This window comes from Rhinoderma darwinii, chromosome 6 (assembly GCF_050947455.1).
Source record: "Rhinoderma darwinii isolate aRhiDar2 chromosome 6, aRhiDar2.hap1, whole genome shotgun sequence".
In the NCBI taxonomy this organism is placed as follows: Eukaryota; Metazoa; Chordata; class Amphibia; order Anura; family Rhinodermatidae; genus Rhinoderma; species Rhinoderma darwinii.
In genome coordinates this window covers 139,402,725-139,418,524 of record NC_134692.1, presented here as the reverse complement: position 1 = coordinate 139,418,524, position 15,800 = coordinate 139,402,725, and the positions used below count along the sequence as shown (strand labels likewise).

The following is a 15,800-nucleotide window of genomic DNA, read 5'->3' as shown; positions in this document are numbered from 1 at the left end:
GTGGCACTATCTACAGGGAGCAGTGTGTGGCACTATCTACAGGGAGCAGTGTGTGACACTATCTACAGGGAGCAGTGTGTGGCACTATCTACAGGGAGCAGTGTGTGGTAATATATACAGGGAGCAGTGTGTGACTATCTACTGGGGGCAGTGTGTGGTAATATCTACAGAGGGCAGTGTGTGGTAATATCTACAGGGAGCAGTGTGTGGCACTATCTACAGGGAGCAGTGTGTGGCACTATCTACAGGGAGCAGTGTGTGACTACAGGGAGCAGTGTGTGGCACTATCTACAGGGAGCAGTGTGTGGCACTATCTACAGGGAGCAGTGTGTGGTAATATATACAGGGAGCAGTGTGTGACTATCTACTGGGGGCAGTGTGTGGTAATATCTACAGAGGGCAGTGTGTGGCACTATCTACAGGGAGCAGTGTGTGGTAATATCTACAGGGAGCAGTGTGTGGCACTATCTACAGGGAGCAGTGTGTGGCACTTTCTACAGGGAGCAGTGTGTGGCACTATCTACAGGGAGCAGTGTGTGACACTATCTACAGGGAGCAGTGTGTGGTAATATCTACAGGGAGCAGTGTGTGGCACTATCTACAGGGAGCAGTGTGTGGCACTATCTACAGGGAGCAGTGTGTGGCACTATCTACAGGGAGAAGTGTGTGGCACTATCTACAGGGGGCAGTGTGTGGCACTATCTACAGGGAGCAGTGTGTGGTAATATCTACAGGGAGCAGTGTGTGACAATATCTACAGGGAGCAGTGAGTGGTAATATCTACAGGGAGCAGAGTGTGACACTATCTACAGGGAGCAGTGTGTGGCACTATCTACAGGGAGCAGTGTGTGGCACTATCTACAGGGGGCAGTGTGTGGCACTATCTACAGGGAGCAGTGTGTGGTAATATCTACAGGGAGCAGTGCGTGGCACTATCTACAGGGAGCAGTGTGTGGCACTATCTACAGGGGGCAGTGTGTGTGGTAATATATACAGGGGGCAGTGTGTGACACTATCTACAGGGAGCAGTGTGTGACAATATCTACAGGGAGCAGTGAGTGGTAATATCTACAGGGAGCAGTGTGTGACACTATCTACAGGGAGCAGTGTGTGGTAATATCTACAGGGAGCAGTGTGTGGTAATATCTACAGGGGGCAGTGTGTGGTAATATCTACAGGGGCAGTGTGTGGCACTATCTACAGGGAGCAGTGTGTGGTAATATCTACAGAGGGCAGTGTGTGGTAATATCTACAGGGAGCAGTGTGTGGTAATATCTACAGGGGGCAGTGTGTGGCACTATCTACAGGGGGCAGTGTGTGGCACTATCTACAGGGAGCAGTGTGTGGTAATATCTACAGGGGGCAGTGTGTGGTAATATCTACAGGGGGCACTGTGTGGTAATATCTACAGGGAGCAGTGTGTGGCACTATCTACAGGGGGCAGTGTGTGGCACTATCTACAGGGAGCAGTGTGTGGCACTATCTACAGGGGGGCTATGTGGCATTATCTACAGGGGGGCTGTGTGGCATCATCTACAGAGGGAAGTGTGTGGCAAAAAAAATTGACACATGAAATTCATCCGTTCTGAAAACGGACAGGGAAAAAAAACTGATGCAAAACAACTCAAAATCGGTAGTTAAAAACGGAAACACGGCCCGGAACGGATGCAAAATGGCCGAGAAAAACAGACCAAAACGTCAGTATTTATCGGCCGACACTGACCCGGTCGTGTGAATAGAGCCTAGTGTTCTGGGGTCTGTATTTAGGGGTCTGGGGCGTGTAAATGTTTAAGGGGTCTGTATTCATTTTGGGGTGTGATGAAGGGGGTCATATGCACTATTTGTGACGTCCTGATGCGGGGTGTCAGAATATTGACTGCAGCGGTGCACGGGGTGAGTAGGACTGCAGGAATGGGGAGAGGTGTCAGCATATCGGGTGTAGGGTCTCTATTTATGTAAGGGAGGGGTCTAGATGTTTGCATCCATTTAGGGAGTCTGAATTTATTTTGGGGTTCTGAAATCTGTACTACATTAGGGGGTCTGTATTTAATGAGTCTAGAAACCTTATTGGTTTAGGGGATCTATTCGTTTTGGGTCTTTCGTAAAAATTAGTTTTTTAAATGCCGTAGTTCTGGGCGTGTCCTGTATAAATGGGCGGGGCATGAGGGAAAATATTCTGCGCAGCACACGCAGCATGTGCAACCTCGTCCAATACTTTTCATAAGTTGGTAAGTAAAACGTATAATCGTAGATTTACCACTAGCGACGAGGACATTTTTGAAGCAGGAACAATAAAAAAACATCTATTTTTGTAGAACCAAAGACAAAATATCGTTAATGGCCGTAAAACCGCTCGGACCGTTAGGGTCAGTTCACACGTTGCGTGAATACTGCAGATTTTCCGCAAGGGAATTAATTGCGGAAAATCTGCAGCAAAGTGGATGAGATAAAAAAGTTTCAACCGCACGCTGCGTAAATACGGAGCGCAAAAACGCTCAGAAATTGACCTGCGGTGCTGAATTTTATTCCGCAGGATGTCAATTGTATTTGCAGAAACGCTGCTTATTTGTTTTTGCGGGTTTTCCCCATTGAACTCAATGGGATATAAAACCTGCAACAAATAGCAGTTGTTGCGTTTTTTTTGCGGCGAGTTGGCAGCGATTCCGCCACAAAAAAACGCAACTCAGAAAATAACAATCTTATACTTACCCAGGAGTCTGTGTTTCTTTCTCCAGGCCGGCCTCCTGAGATGGCGCTTCATCCGATGTGACCGCTGCAGCCAATCACAGGCCAGTCACAGGCTGCAGCGATCTCCTGGGATGAAACGTCATCCCAGGAGACAGGCCGGCTCAGTTCTGCAGTTTTCCGCCACGGACATTCTGGGCGAAATACCGCACCACAGTTTGATACAGTTTTCCGACTGGAATTCCCTGCGGCGCACAGGACGGATACGTTGCGTGCTTTTACGCAGCGTATGTGCCCCGTGTGAATTCAGCCTTAGGCTGGATTCACACGAGCGTGTGTGTTTTGCGCGCGCAAAAGGTCCATAACAGCTCCGTGTGTCATCAGCGTATGATGCGAGGCTGCGTGATTTTCGCGCAGCCGCCATCATTATGACACTCTGTTTGTAAATGGAAAAGCACGTGGTGCTTTTCTGTTTTCATTCATAGTTTTTACTGCGAATCACGCGCGTCCGCCGAAAGTGCTTCCGTGTGCTCCGCGTGATTTTCACGCACCCATTGACTTCAATGGGTGCGTGATGTGCAAAAAACGCACAAATATAGGACATGTCGTAAGTTTTACGCAGCGGACGCACGCTGCGTGAAAATCACAGACAGTCTGCGCGGCCCCATAGACGCGTAGCACGGACATATTACACGTTCGTCTGAATAAGCCCTTAAAGTGGTAATCTGGGCTCTAAAAATGTTTTGGGTATTGGCTGCAAATGAGATAAATGAATAAAAGAATCAGTACTTACCTATGCTTTCCCCCAGCGATCCAACGTTGACGCTTTGGCGGCACTCGTGGTGATTGTTTACATGCACGTAGCATGTGACCGTCACAACCAATCAGAGGGCTCAACGCTAACGAATCATATTGCTGGTATAATGTCAGAAATACAATGCACATTCTTCCAGGACAGGTAGCGACAGCATGGAATACATGTAAGTAAAGTAGCGACAGCATGGAATACATGTAAGTAAAGTAGCGACAGCATGGAATACATGTAAGTAAAGTAGCGACAGCATGGAATACATGTAAGTAAAGTAGCGACAGCATGGAATACATGTAAGTAAAGTAGCGACAGCATGGAATACATGTAAGTAAAGTAGCGACAGCATGGAATACATGTAAGTAAAGTAGCGACAGTATGGAATACATGTAAGTAAAGTAGCGACAGCATGGAATACATGTAAGTAAAGTAGCGACAGTATGGAATACAGGTAAGTAAAGTAGCGACAGTATGGAATACACGTAAGTAAAGTAGCGACAGTATGGAATACATGTAAGTAAAGTAGCGACAGTATGGAATACAGGTAAGTAAAGTAGCGACAGTATGGAATACACGTAAGTAAAGTAGCGACAGTATGGAATACATGTAAGTAAAGTAGCGACAGTATGGAATACAGGTAAGTAAAGTAGCGACAGTATGGAATACACGTAAGTAAAGTAGCGACAGTATGGAATACATGTAAGTAAAGTAGCGACAGTATGGAATACATGTAAGTAAAGTAGCGACAGTATGGAATACATGTAAGTAAAGTAGCGACAGTATGGAATACAGGTAAGTAAAGTAGCGACAGTATGGAATACACGTAAGTAAAGTAGCGACAGTATGGAATACACGTAAGTAAAGTAGCGACAGTATGGAATACACGTAAGTAAAGTAGCGACAGCATGGAATACATGTAAGTAAAGTAGCGACAGTACGGAATACAGGTAAGTAAAGTAGCGACAGCATGGAATACAGGTAAGTAAAGTAGCGACAGTATGGAATACACGTAAGTAAAGTAGCGACAGTATGGAATACACGTAAGTAAAGTAGCGACAGTATGGAATACACGTAAGTAAAGTAGCGACAGTATGGAATACATGTAAGTAAAGTAGCGACAGCATGGAATACATGTAAGTAAAGTAGCGACAGTATGGAATACATGTAAGTAAAGTAGCGACATACACATTGGGGTAACGTATGGTATATCAAAGGCAATGTACCTTGTAGTTAATGCTTTCCCGACCGCCCACCATCTCTTGGCGGCAGGCGGTGCAGGTTCACAATCTACAGCCGTGTCTTTTGGGGTTGCTTTACAAAAGTCTTACGATCACTCCAAAGAGGGCCCATTCTCTAAGCAGGAGCTGTTCCTAACATGTCGTGTACACAGAGAAGCCTAGTGAACACAGCCGGGATCTGAGGAAAATCTGACCCCAGCTGTTTTAACCCTTTGATCGTCACGGCATGTTTAAAGGGGACTCCCCTCTTTGATCGCGTCAACAAAAATCCAGTAATGCGATTGGAGACTGCAGAAACCCTCTGCATTCAGCCCTGGAGACCTAGAAAGGACCCCAGAGCTGTCTGCTCAGTATGCCTGCAGTTAGGGCACCTAGTGACACTGTATAAGGGTATGCACTTATTTTTCGTGGGCGTTTTTTTACGTGGCCGTTTTTAAAAAACGGCCACGTAAAAAAACAGAACGCCGTATTTCCCATTGAAATCAATAGGAAGATGTTTGGAGGCGTTCTGCTTCCAATTTTTCGGCCATTTACGACCCCGAAAAACTGCCGAAAATAAGGAGTGTGCACATACCCTTAGTATACAGGCGTATTCTAACACATTATAAGTAAAAAACAAATCCCCTTATGGGATTTTTTATATAAAAAAAATATGTATGGCATTATTTAGTATAAGATATAATTAATTTAACGGGTTATTTAGCGTGAACGTTATTAAAAAATGATGACAATTGTTTTTTTTTTTTCTATATTTAAATAAATGACATAACTTACACCGTAAATCTTTTGTACTCCCAACTGCGCTGCAAAGAATACAATTTCTCCCGAATAAAACAAGACTTCATATAGCCAGGTCAATGAAAAAAAGAAAGTTATGGCTGCTGAATATAGAGAGGCCTGGTCATTAAAGGGTTAAAAGACAAATATAAAAGTCTGGACAGTAAAGAACGGTAATTGATCAACATACGGACGAGAAGATTTCTATTATTTTGTTGTTATATTTATTGTGAACTGTAATTATTAGTAATTGAATATTAATGCATTTCCGCAGATTTCTGCCGTGATCAAGGCACTGGAGGGATCGAAACGCAGGCAGACATTTATAAGGCACTGTTCACATCTGCTTCGGGCATTCCGTTGTTCTGCCCTGTCAGAAGACCAACGGAACCCATTGAGTGTCGACATTCCGTGGTTTTACTGGAAACAATAGCGCAGCACGCAGCGCTATTGTTTCCGGTAATCTCTGCTGGATCTGCAACGGAGACCCCTGAATATGTTTTTCCACTAATAAATATTTTGAAAAAGAGAGTGCCGTGGTTTTTCTATTGTATATACATTGATGGACTGTGTCCTTAACACGTGGCACCATCATTCTGTTCCGGAGTGCAAAACATCATTTTAATAGATGAATTGTGGACTTGTGGAGGACGTCTGGTGAGGTGACAACTTGTGGTCTGCACACTGCAGACTTCCAATATTCCATAAAATCCAGTAGTACATAGGGGGCAGTATTATAGTAGTTATATTCTTGTATATAGGAGCAGTATTATAGTAGTTATATTCTTGTATATAGGGGCAGTATTATAGTAGTTATATTCTTGTATATAGGGGGCAGTATTATAGTAGTTATATTCTTGTATATAGGGGGCAGTATTATAGTAGTTATATTCTTGTATATAGGGGCAGTATTATAGTAGTTATATTCTTGTATATAGGGGGTAGTATTATAGTAGTTATATTCTTGTATATAGGGGCAGTATTATAGTAGTTATATTCTTGTATATAGGAGGCAGTATTATAGTAGTTATATTCTTGTATATAGGGGCAGTATTATAGCAGTTAGTCTTGTATATAGGGGGCAGTATTATAGTAGTTATATTCTTGTATATAGGGGGCAGTATTATAGTAGTTATATTCTTGTATATAGGGGGCAGTATTATAGTAGTTATATTCTTGTATATAGGGGGTAGTATTATAGTAGTTATATTCTTGTATATAGGGAGCAGTATTATAGTAGTTATATTCTTGTATATAGGGGCAGTATTATAGTAGTTATATTCTTGTATATAGGGGGCAGTATTATAGTAGTTATATTCTTGTATATAGGGGCAGTATTATAGTAGTTATATTCTTGTATAAAGGGGGCATTATTATAGTAGTTATATTCTTGTATATAGGGGTCAGTATTATAGTAGTTATATTCTTGTATATAGGGGCAGTATTATAGTAGTTATATTCTTGTATATAGGGGGCAGTATTATAGTAGTTATATTCTTGTATATAGGGTCAGTATTATAGTAGTTATATTCTTGTATATAGGGGCAGTATAATAGTAGTTATATTCTTGTATATAGGGGCAGTATTATAGTAGTTATATTCTTGTACATAAGGGGCAGTATTATAGTAGTTATATTCTTGTATATAGGGGGCAGTATTATAGTAGGTATATTCTTGTATATAGGAGCAGTATTATCGTAGTTATATTCTTGTATATGGGGGCAGTATTATAGTAGTTATATTCTTGTATATAGGGGCAGTATTATAGTAGTTATATTCTTGTATATAGGGGGCAGTATTATAGTAGTTATATTCTTGTATATAGGGGCAGTATTATAGTAGTTATATTCTTGTATATAGGGGGCAGTATTATAGTAGTTATATTCTTGTATATAGGGGTCAGTATTATAGTAGTTATATTCTTGTACATAAGGGGCAGTATTATAGTAGTTATATTCTTGTATATAGGGGCAGTATTATAGTAGGTATATTCTTGTATATAGGAGCAGTATTATCGTAGTTATATTCTTGTATATAAGGGCAGTATTATAGTAGTTATATTCTTGTATATAGGGGCAGCAGTATTATAGTAGTTATATTCCTGTATATAGAGGCATTATTATAGTAGTTATATTCTTGTATATAGGAGCAGTATTATAGTAGTTATATTCTTGTATATAGGAGCAGTATTATAGTAGTTATATTCTTGTATATAGGGGGTCAGTATTATAGTAGTTCTATTCTTGTATATAGGGGGCAGTATTATAGTAGTTATATTCTTGTATATTGGAGCAGTATTATAGTAGTTATATTCCTGTATATAGAGGCATTATTATAGTAGTTATATTCTTGTATATAGGAGCAGTATTATAGTAGTTATATTCTTGTATATAGGGGACAGTATTATAGTAGTTATATTCTTGTATATAGGGACAGTATTATAGTAGTTATATTCTTGTATATAGGGGGCAGTATTATTGTAGTTATATTCTTGTATATAGGGGCAGTATTATAGTAGTTATATTCTTGTATATAGGGGCAGTATTATAGTAGTTATATTCTTGTATATAGGGGCAGTATTATAGTAGTTATATTCTTGTATATAGGGGGCAGTATTATAGTAGTTATATTCTTGTATGTAGGAGCAGTATTATAGTAGCTATATTCTTGTTGATAATGGGGGCAGTAATATAGTAGTTATATTCTTGTATAGAGGGGGCAGTATTATAGTAGTTATATTCTTGTATATAGGGGCAGTATTATAGTAGTTATATTCTTGTATATAGGGGGCAGTATTATAGTAGTTATATTCTTGTATATAGGGGGCAGTATTATAGTAGTTATATTCTTGTATATAGGGGGCAGTATTATAGTAGTTATATTCTTGTATATAGGGGGCAGTATTATAGTAGTTATATTCTTGTATATAGGGGGCAGTATTATAGTAGTTATATTCTTGTATATAGGGGCAGTATTATAGTAGTTATATTCTTGTATATAGGAGGCAGTATTATAGTAGTTATATTCTTGTATATAGGAGGCAGTATTATAGTAGTTATATTCTTGTATATAGGGGCAGTATTATAGTAGTTATATTCTTGTATATAGGGGCAGTATTATAGTAGTTCTATTCTTGTATATAGGGGGCAGTGTTATAGTAGTTATATTCTTGTATATAGGAGGCAGTATTATAGTAGTTATATTCTTGTACATAGGGGGCAGTATTATAGTAGTTATATTCTTGTATATAGGGGCAGTATTATAGTAGTTATATTCTTGTTTATAGGAGCAGTATTATAGTAGTTATATTCTTGTATATAGGGGCAGTATTATAGTAGTTATATTCTTGTATATAGGGGCAGTATTATAGTAGTTATATTCTTGTATATAGGAGGCAGTATTATAGTAGTTATATTCTTGTACATAGGGGGCAGTATTATAGTAGTTATATTCTTGTATATAGGGGCAGTATTATAGTAGTTATATTCTTGTATATAGGGGGCAGTATTATAGTAGTTATATTCTTGTATATAGGGGGCAGTATTATAGTAGTTATATTCTTGTATATAGGGGCAGTATTATAGTAGTCATAATCTTGTTCAACAAGCACAAAAGAAAACTCCACGTAAATCCGAAATCTTGGTTTTGTCCTGGGGCATGATGGGAGTGAAAATCAGATTTATTTTTTTACTGTGTAAGAAATATTTTCTGCTCCAGTGATAATATTATTAATGATTGGAGTTGCTTTATCTCTCTATTACACAATTGTTAGAGAAGTTGGAGCCCCTGATCTTGCTGCATTTCCCGCTCAGTGTCTCAGTCCTGCACATGAAGTGATTCAGTATATTGAGTTCAGGCATGTTGATGCTCGGATATGGTAAAGGCTCATAGACATTTGTGTAATTGTTGCTACAGGATGAATATGAAGATTATGCAAATAATAATAATATACGGGTAAAGCACGCTGGTATGACGGCCTCTACCCAGTGGCTGAGCGGTCTATAATCCGGTCAGGTGAGGGGGGGCTGATCTGCTCCTAATAGCTGGAATTAACATTGTTCTACGGTGTGTAAGACTCAGTTTACGTGTTACCATTTTGTAAAATGGTGACTTGGAGGGGTTAAATACGACTTCTGCTTGTGTCCTGACAGTCAGAGGGAAATCATTCCTATGCTGGATAACCAAACAAGACGGCTACATCAGGTGAATACAATTAGACTCACTAAACAGCCCATAGTCACATGGTGTATAACTTACCAGTCAGCAGCTCTGGAAAAGATCAGGTGCTCTTTAAAAGGAGGAGCCTGAGAAAGGAGAGAGAAGGGATGATGCATTTCTAAGAATCCTGGGTGACTCTGTGACTAATGGATAGCTCCAGAGCTGATAGGAATGGCCGCCTACTTCCTATACAAGTTCAGGAATCGGGAAGAAACGGCTAACCATGTATACAGGTAATGGACTATGGTATTATCAGTATGGAAGTGCTGCAAGTGGATACACTTTTGTGGCCTCTATATTTCCCATTAATAGGGGCGTATCTATAGGTGAAGAGGTAGCAATCGCACCCAGGTCCTGGTACCTCATGGAGGGCCAAATGCTCCTCCGCCATATAAGACACCAGTATTATAAATGGCACATGGTAGGAGAGGTCCTGCTGCTTCAAGTTACCCTTATGGCTTCTAGATATGAAGTTCCAACCAACACCCAAGAAACAAGACGCCAGATAACGGATGTTTGTTACGGATTTATTGGAAGTATTTTTACTTATTGTTTCTACAGTAGGACATATCCAGCAGACAGACATAATACAGGCCTGGAAGGAGAATATAGCGGACGGTTAATAACTTCATTACAGACGACTTCATCAACTCTAAAATATTTATTCTCTTCCATGGCTTAAAAACCAGATACACGCGACAAATAAATAACCTCTGTAACATTAACAATCTACAATTAGTGTTTGCATGTATAAAATATAAAATAATTTAAGATGCTTAATATACAGGTTAGTTGTAGCATGTTACGGGGAGGCGGGTACAGCAGCCTGGTGCTGTGACCGGGAGGAGGGAGGTGCAAGGATTCTGCAGAATATACCGCTATGTACAGTACAAGCATCATTTACTTCTAATCCAGGAGAATTGAGCCGTACTCCTTATGATTCGTCTGATCCAAAGGGGTGTGCAGTTTCGAAAAGCCATTGTCATACACCCTATTAGTGAAATTCTGAGATCATAAAGGGGGCTCCTCTCTTCAGGATCATCTCTTGGCAAGAGTGGTTACAAAGAGCGGCTCTCACTCTGGAGGACCTGTCCTGTCCTGCATTCCACAAACAACCCATTGATATAAATGGGCACTGCGTAATACTTAACTTCCCCTGTGGTGGCACTGTAGGGAAATTGAACACTTCCTTCCAGGTTTCCCCACAGATTACAGCTCCGAGCAGGGGGACACTTTGTGGTTCCATAATGTGGACTCTCACTGTTACAGGAATTGTAAAGGACAGACCCGCTTAGAGTATCTGCAACGTGGCCTCATGGGAATTAGTCTTTGCATTTCCTCCCCCTCAAGTGATAATTGTACCAGACCCCCCATTTAGACCCTTCCTCATAGATTAGATCTTCCTGCTTCAAATGGGTCCGCAGAGAGGCAGTGGGGGGCTAATTGCTATAGTCTGAGATAAAACGGTGCCCGCCAGCTCAGCTTGGTACCCCCAGTCTGTGAGCCATATCGGAGATCTGCGAAGTATCAGCGGTTCCCGCTTTAATGGACCCGGCGTGTCCACGTAGGACATGGTCGGCATGTAATGCTACGAACCAAATGTGAGCATTGACGGGGCTTTACGGGATTACAGTTCATCGCCGGGGACCCGTGGTGATCAGCTGATCCTGGACCGGCTTCAATCCAAAAATAAGACAAACCGTTTAACATATCCATATACAGTATATATAGATTGTATCGATTACACTTAAGTAGTGATGGTTCTGGAGAGAAGGGATCTCCACCGCCGTAACTTTTTACAAGGGGTCATAAGAGTGGAGAAAACGCTGACATGCGAGTCATGTGACCACTGCCAAATTACTGTTACTGTCTCAGTAGCGCCCACTATTGAACTATTGCCAGGTAGGTTAAAACAATAGCCACGATCAGGGGAAGAAGGGACAGCCACCAACTGCTACTATGTAGAAACCATACTGTAACAGGGAATACAGGGAAGAGAAAGACATAAAATTAGAGAACACCTACAAACACTATCTGATGGACTATTTCATTTTTTAGCTGGAGTTTCCCCTTAAATATTTAGCAAATATGCCCTTTTAGTTCTGAACAATTCTTAATATAATGTAATATTCCTTTTATAAAATCTCCCCATGCTTTATGACACGGATCGGTGAACATCGCCCGCGACACCTACGGGCAACGGGTCCAGGGCAAATAGAGTCCCAGCTACCGGCAAAGATACAGGACTCCCTTACAGGACCATAAACACCTCTCTCTGATTGGCTTAGGTATTGGGTTCTACTAGGGAGCCAATGATGGGGGCACTCTGTGACTCGCGCCTCTCAACAAGGGCCCGGTGTATATTCTAATGATATATCCAAACAGTCCTAAACACTAAAAACAAACAAAAAAAATCACAAGATTTTTCCCTAAATTATGGCTGGAAGTGGCGTCTCGGGGTCCAGGCTGTGGACGTTCAGGGTCGTGAAAACGATCAGTGCGGAAAACAATGACTAGAATCCATCGGCAGCAGGGTCATGAACAAGCTCATCATCCCCCTTGTGTGCTAAACCGGCAGAAAAAAAACATATGGCACCCAAGGGGTTAAGAGGACGGGTTAATAGAGGCTTCCATGTGACATGTGCAGCATACTGTACTGATGTCCGCCATGATAAGCCTACAGGGGAATGATCGCCTCCACTGGCGATCAGATTAGCCCTGGAGGAATGTCAGATGCCGGATAATATGCAGAAATTAATATGCAAAAGAATGGCGGACGCTCGTCTCCGCTCAATGAGCCGCTAAGAGGTAAGAAAGCTGTGCAAACATTGCAGTTCAGGTATACATTATATTCTCAGTCTCGCCCCCTCTATATACACGTCTATATATATATATAGGAACAGAAAAAGAGTTTTCCGAGAGATTAGACATGCAGTGCTTGTTGCAATTACAAGGGTAAGTGGGGGAAAGGACCATTTACAAGAAAAAGTGAAGGAATGTGTAGAGCGCCACCTAGGAGAACAATACCGTATAATACTATGTAGCAGGGTAGGCGCCTAAATGCCCTCCTGACCTCTAGCTATTGGTATAGGCCACTCGGTAAAGAAAGACTAGGGGTGATTTCCAAACTGGGATGACATCTGTGTCTTTACAACGTAAGATGCTGAGAATGCCGATCCAGATCTGCCGTTCCTGGAGAGACGGATCAGGCAGATCATAGATCATTGTGATAAACTCAGGTAAGTAGGCCTGGGCATTATAAGTTAACGGTTAATTATAAGAGCCTTCACTCTGTTACCTATACACAGTGAGGCAGCCATTTTGTAAACCACAAACGCTCAGTGATGTCATGAGTCCCCAGTGAACAGACACGTTCCATTGACCATGGGAATAAAGCTGCAGTCCACAAGATGTTCGCCTTCATCTGTTTCATATAAATGATGGACATGTGTAGGGTATGAGGGGCCTATATGCGGCAAGAGAGCGGCGGGAGCGATAGAGAGTGATTTACAAAGCAAACAGAGTGTCGTCCACCCGCTCCTGCTTCTTCCGGTTTGCGGGGTTCACTGTCAGGGAGGGCTCTGTAGAGGGTGGAGATGGGAGGTCCGGGAGCCTTTCTACTGCTTTGGCTCTTTCTTCCAGAAACTTGTCAAATTCTGAAAAAAAAGAATAAGTGAACAATAAAGCTCTATCACAAGGTGCCGGGCTATGTGGCTCTCCCGTCGCACCGCGACGGCCTCTCCTGTCCTCCTGAAACACTGTCAACCTCCCCTGCCCCCCCCCCCCAGTCACGCCACGATGGCCTCCCCTGTCCTTCCCCTGATTATACTGCATCAACCTCCCATGTCCTCCCCCCCCCCGTCACGCCGTGCCGGCCTCCCCTGTCCCTCTCCCATCGTGATGTCTTCCCCTGTCCTTCCCCTGATCACACTGCATCAACCTCTCATGTTCTCCCGCCGTCACGCCGTGCCGGCCTTCCCTGTCCCTCCACGACAGCCTGCACTGTCACTCCCCCGTCGAGACGGCCTCCCCGTCACGCCGGCCTCCTGTCCCTCCCCATCACACCACCGACGGCCTCCCCTGTCCTTCCACTGATCACACTGCATCAACCTCCCATGTTCTCCCGCCGTCACGCCATGCCGGCCTTCCCTGTCCCTCCATGACGGCCTGCACGGTCACTCCCCGTCACGCCGCATCGACCTCCCATGTTCTCCCGCCGTCACGCCGTGCCGGCCTTCCCTGTCCCTCCACGACGGCCTGCACTGTCACTCCCCCGTCGCGACGGGCTCCCCGTCACGCCGGCCTCCTGTCCCTCCCCATCACACCACCGACGGCCTCCCCTATCCCTCCCCTTCACGGCCTCCCCTGTCCCTCCCCGTCACGCCGCGACGGCCTCCCCTGTCCCTCCCCATCACGACGGCCTCCCCTGTCCCTGATCACACTGCATCAACCTCCCATGTCCTCCCCTGTCATATCGCTCCGGCCTCTCCTGTCCCCCTGTTGCACAGCGCCGGCCTCCCCGCTCCCCTCTTCACATGGAACTCCTGCACAAGGCAGACATAGCAGCTGTTACGCCATTCTTCATGGTAGCGCTCCGGACAGCTACAGAACATTTACCTTCACTGGTCACTCCTTCCTCCAGTTCCTCGCCCTTCTGTAAATAGAAGTATTACATTACTGTACAATAAAGCCGCCACTGCAAAAATAATTGACCCAGAATTTCGTATATAAAGTATAATGTGCACAGAGAGGAGACCCCCCCATGTCCAGACCCGCGGACCTCTGACAACCCCTCCATTCTGTCATATGACAAGTTACACTGATATAGGGGTCACATTACAGCTACCAAAGGGGTCGTCACCCTGCGTTTAGTCTCCTGAACGGCAAATGTACATAGTGACACATCACCGCATAGCTGGCATCGCCATTCAGAACACTAGGAAAGTTGGGTATTAACCCCTCATGTACTGGTGGCCATATTAAATTACATAGAGGAACACAATGAACAGTAGGATAGGATTGAGGATCCTGAGTGAAGAGTAGAAGAACATCTCACCACGTCTGTCCCGAGCCATTCCTCTAGGTCATCCATGTCTGAGGCCTGCGCCACAGGAATCTACGGCAAGCGGTGCAGCCAAAATACATCCAGAAGCATGAGGCGTGGTGGAATGGCAAAAACGGGGGGGAAAATGAAGCAAAATAAAATAAATAAAATGGATAAAAGTAGCAGAAAAAAAACAAAAAGCAAAATATGACAACGTAAAATGTGCTGGAGATGAAGAAATGACACAGAGGACGTGGAAAAATAACATGGAAGACAAAAGTCATAGCCGGGGTGGGACGCGGCCAGGTGACGGATCAGCAGGGGGCGGTGACATAGCGGCGTGCCCGTGTTATAATGTCAGGAACTTACGGATTAGTAAAAGCCTAGGACTCTAGATGACCAGTCAGATCTTACATTAGGCGTCCATCACGGGGGGGAACTTCATGGACGTCCCCGGCCACGCGGTCAGTGTTCTTGTCCAGAACCGACCATTAATAAGCTCCCCATTTCATGAACCCACTAAACCGCCATGGCGTATTTCCATTATGGGGTTCATTCACTTAAATGGGGCTGAGCTGCAATACCAGACGCAGCCTATAGGCAAGAGTGGCGCTATCTTCTAAGTCTATACAACCCATTTAATATAGGTTCATACTATACTGGTATCGATGGGTATAAAAACTGCCGCATTGGCGCCAATTAGACAGTAGGCGGCACTAGCGACAGAAAGTTGGACAGGGGTCAGGATCCTGTGTATATCCGCTATAAATGTCTGTCCAAGAAGGGAATACCCCTTTAAGAGGACTGTAGAGTTTCTATAGGTAATAATCCAGTTTTCTGTAAATAAAGCTAAACCATTGAAAGTTCAACCACTTTCTAATCTAGTTTAATTTCCTCACCATTTTCAAGGTCTCTGCTTGCTGTCAGCGAACCTAAACATCTGGATATATTTAGAGAGTGAAAATGAATCCTAATCTAGTGTTGCTTACACAGGCGCTTGTTACAGTGTATCAGAGCTCTCTCTGCTGGA

The 15,800-nt window shown here is 43.2% G+C and overlaps 1 protein-coding gene and 1 long non-coding RNA gene across 8 annotated transcripts in view; one reads left to right on the top strand and one right to left on the bottom strand.

Moving 5' to 3' along the window:
* Positions 1-4,248: 4,248 nt before the first annotated feature.
* On the top strand, positions 4,249-6,035 carry LOC142656525 (uncharacterized). The gene is made up of 2 exons (XR_012849711.1): positions 4,249-5,681; positions 5,783-6,035. It is a non-coding gene; the product is annotated as an uncharacterized LOC142656525 (long non-coding RNA).
* A 4,204-nt stretch (positions 6,036-10,239) lies between these two features.
* Positions 10,240-15,800, bottom strand: part of TOM1L2 (target of myb1 like 2 membrane trafficking protein) — a 29,722-nt gene continuing 24,161 nt past the window's right edge. For 5 of the 7 annotated variants that reach the window (XM_075830643.1, XM_075830642.1, XM_075830641.1 and 2 more), the window contains 3 exons: positions 14,783-14,842; positions 14,344-14,380; positions 10,240-13,382 (listed from right to left, as the gene is read on the bottom strand). In XM_075830643.1, coding sequence (XP_075686758.1) covers positions 13,234-13,382; positions 14,344-14,380; positions 14,783-14,842 — 246 coding nt within the window. In that variant the 3' untranslated portion in view covers positions 10,240-13,233. The remainder of the gene's footprint in view (positions 13,383-14,343; positions 14,381-14,782; positions 14,843-15,800) is intronic. The other 2 variants (XM_075830648.1, XM_075830647.1) reach the window with 1 other exon arrangement.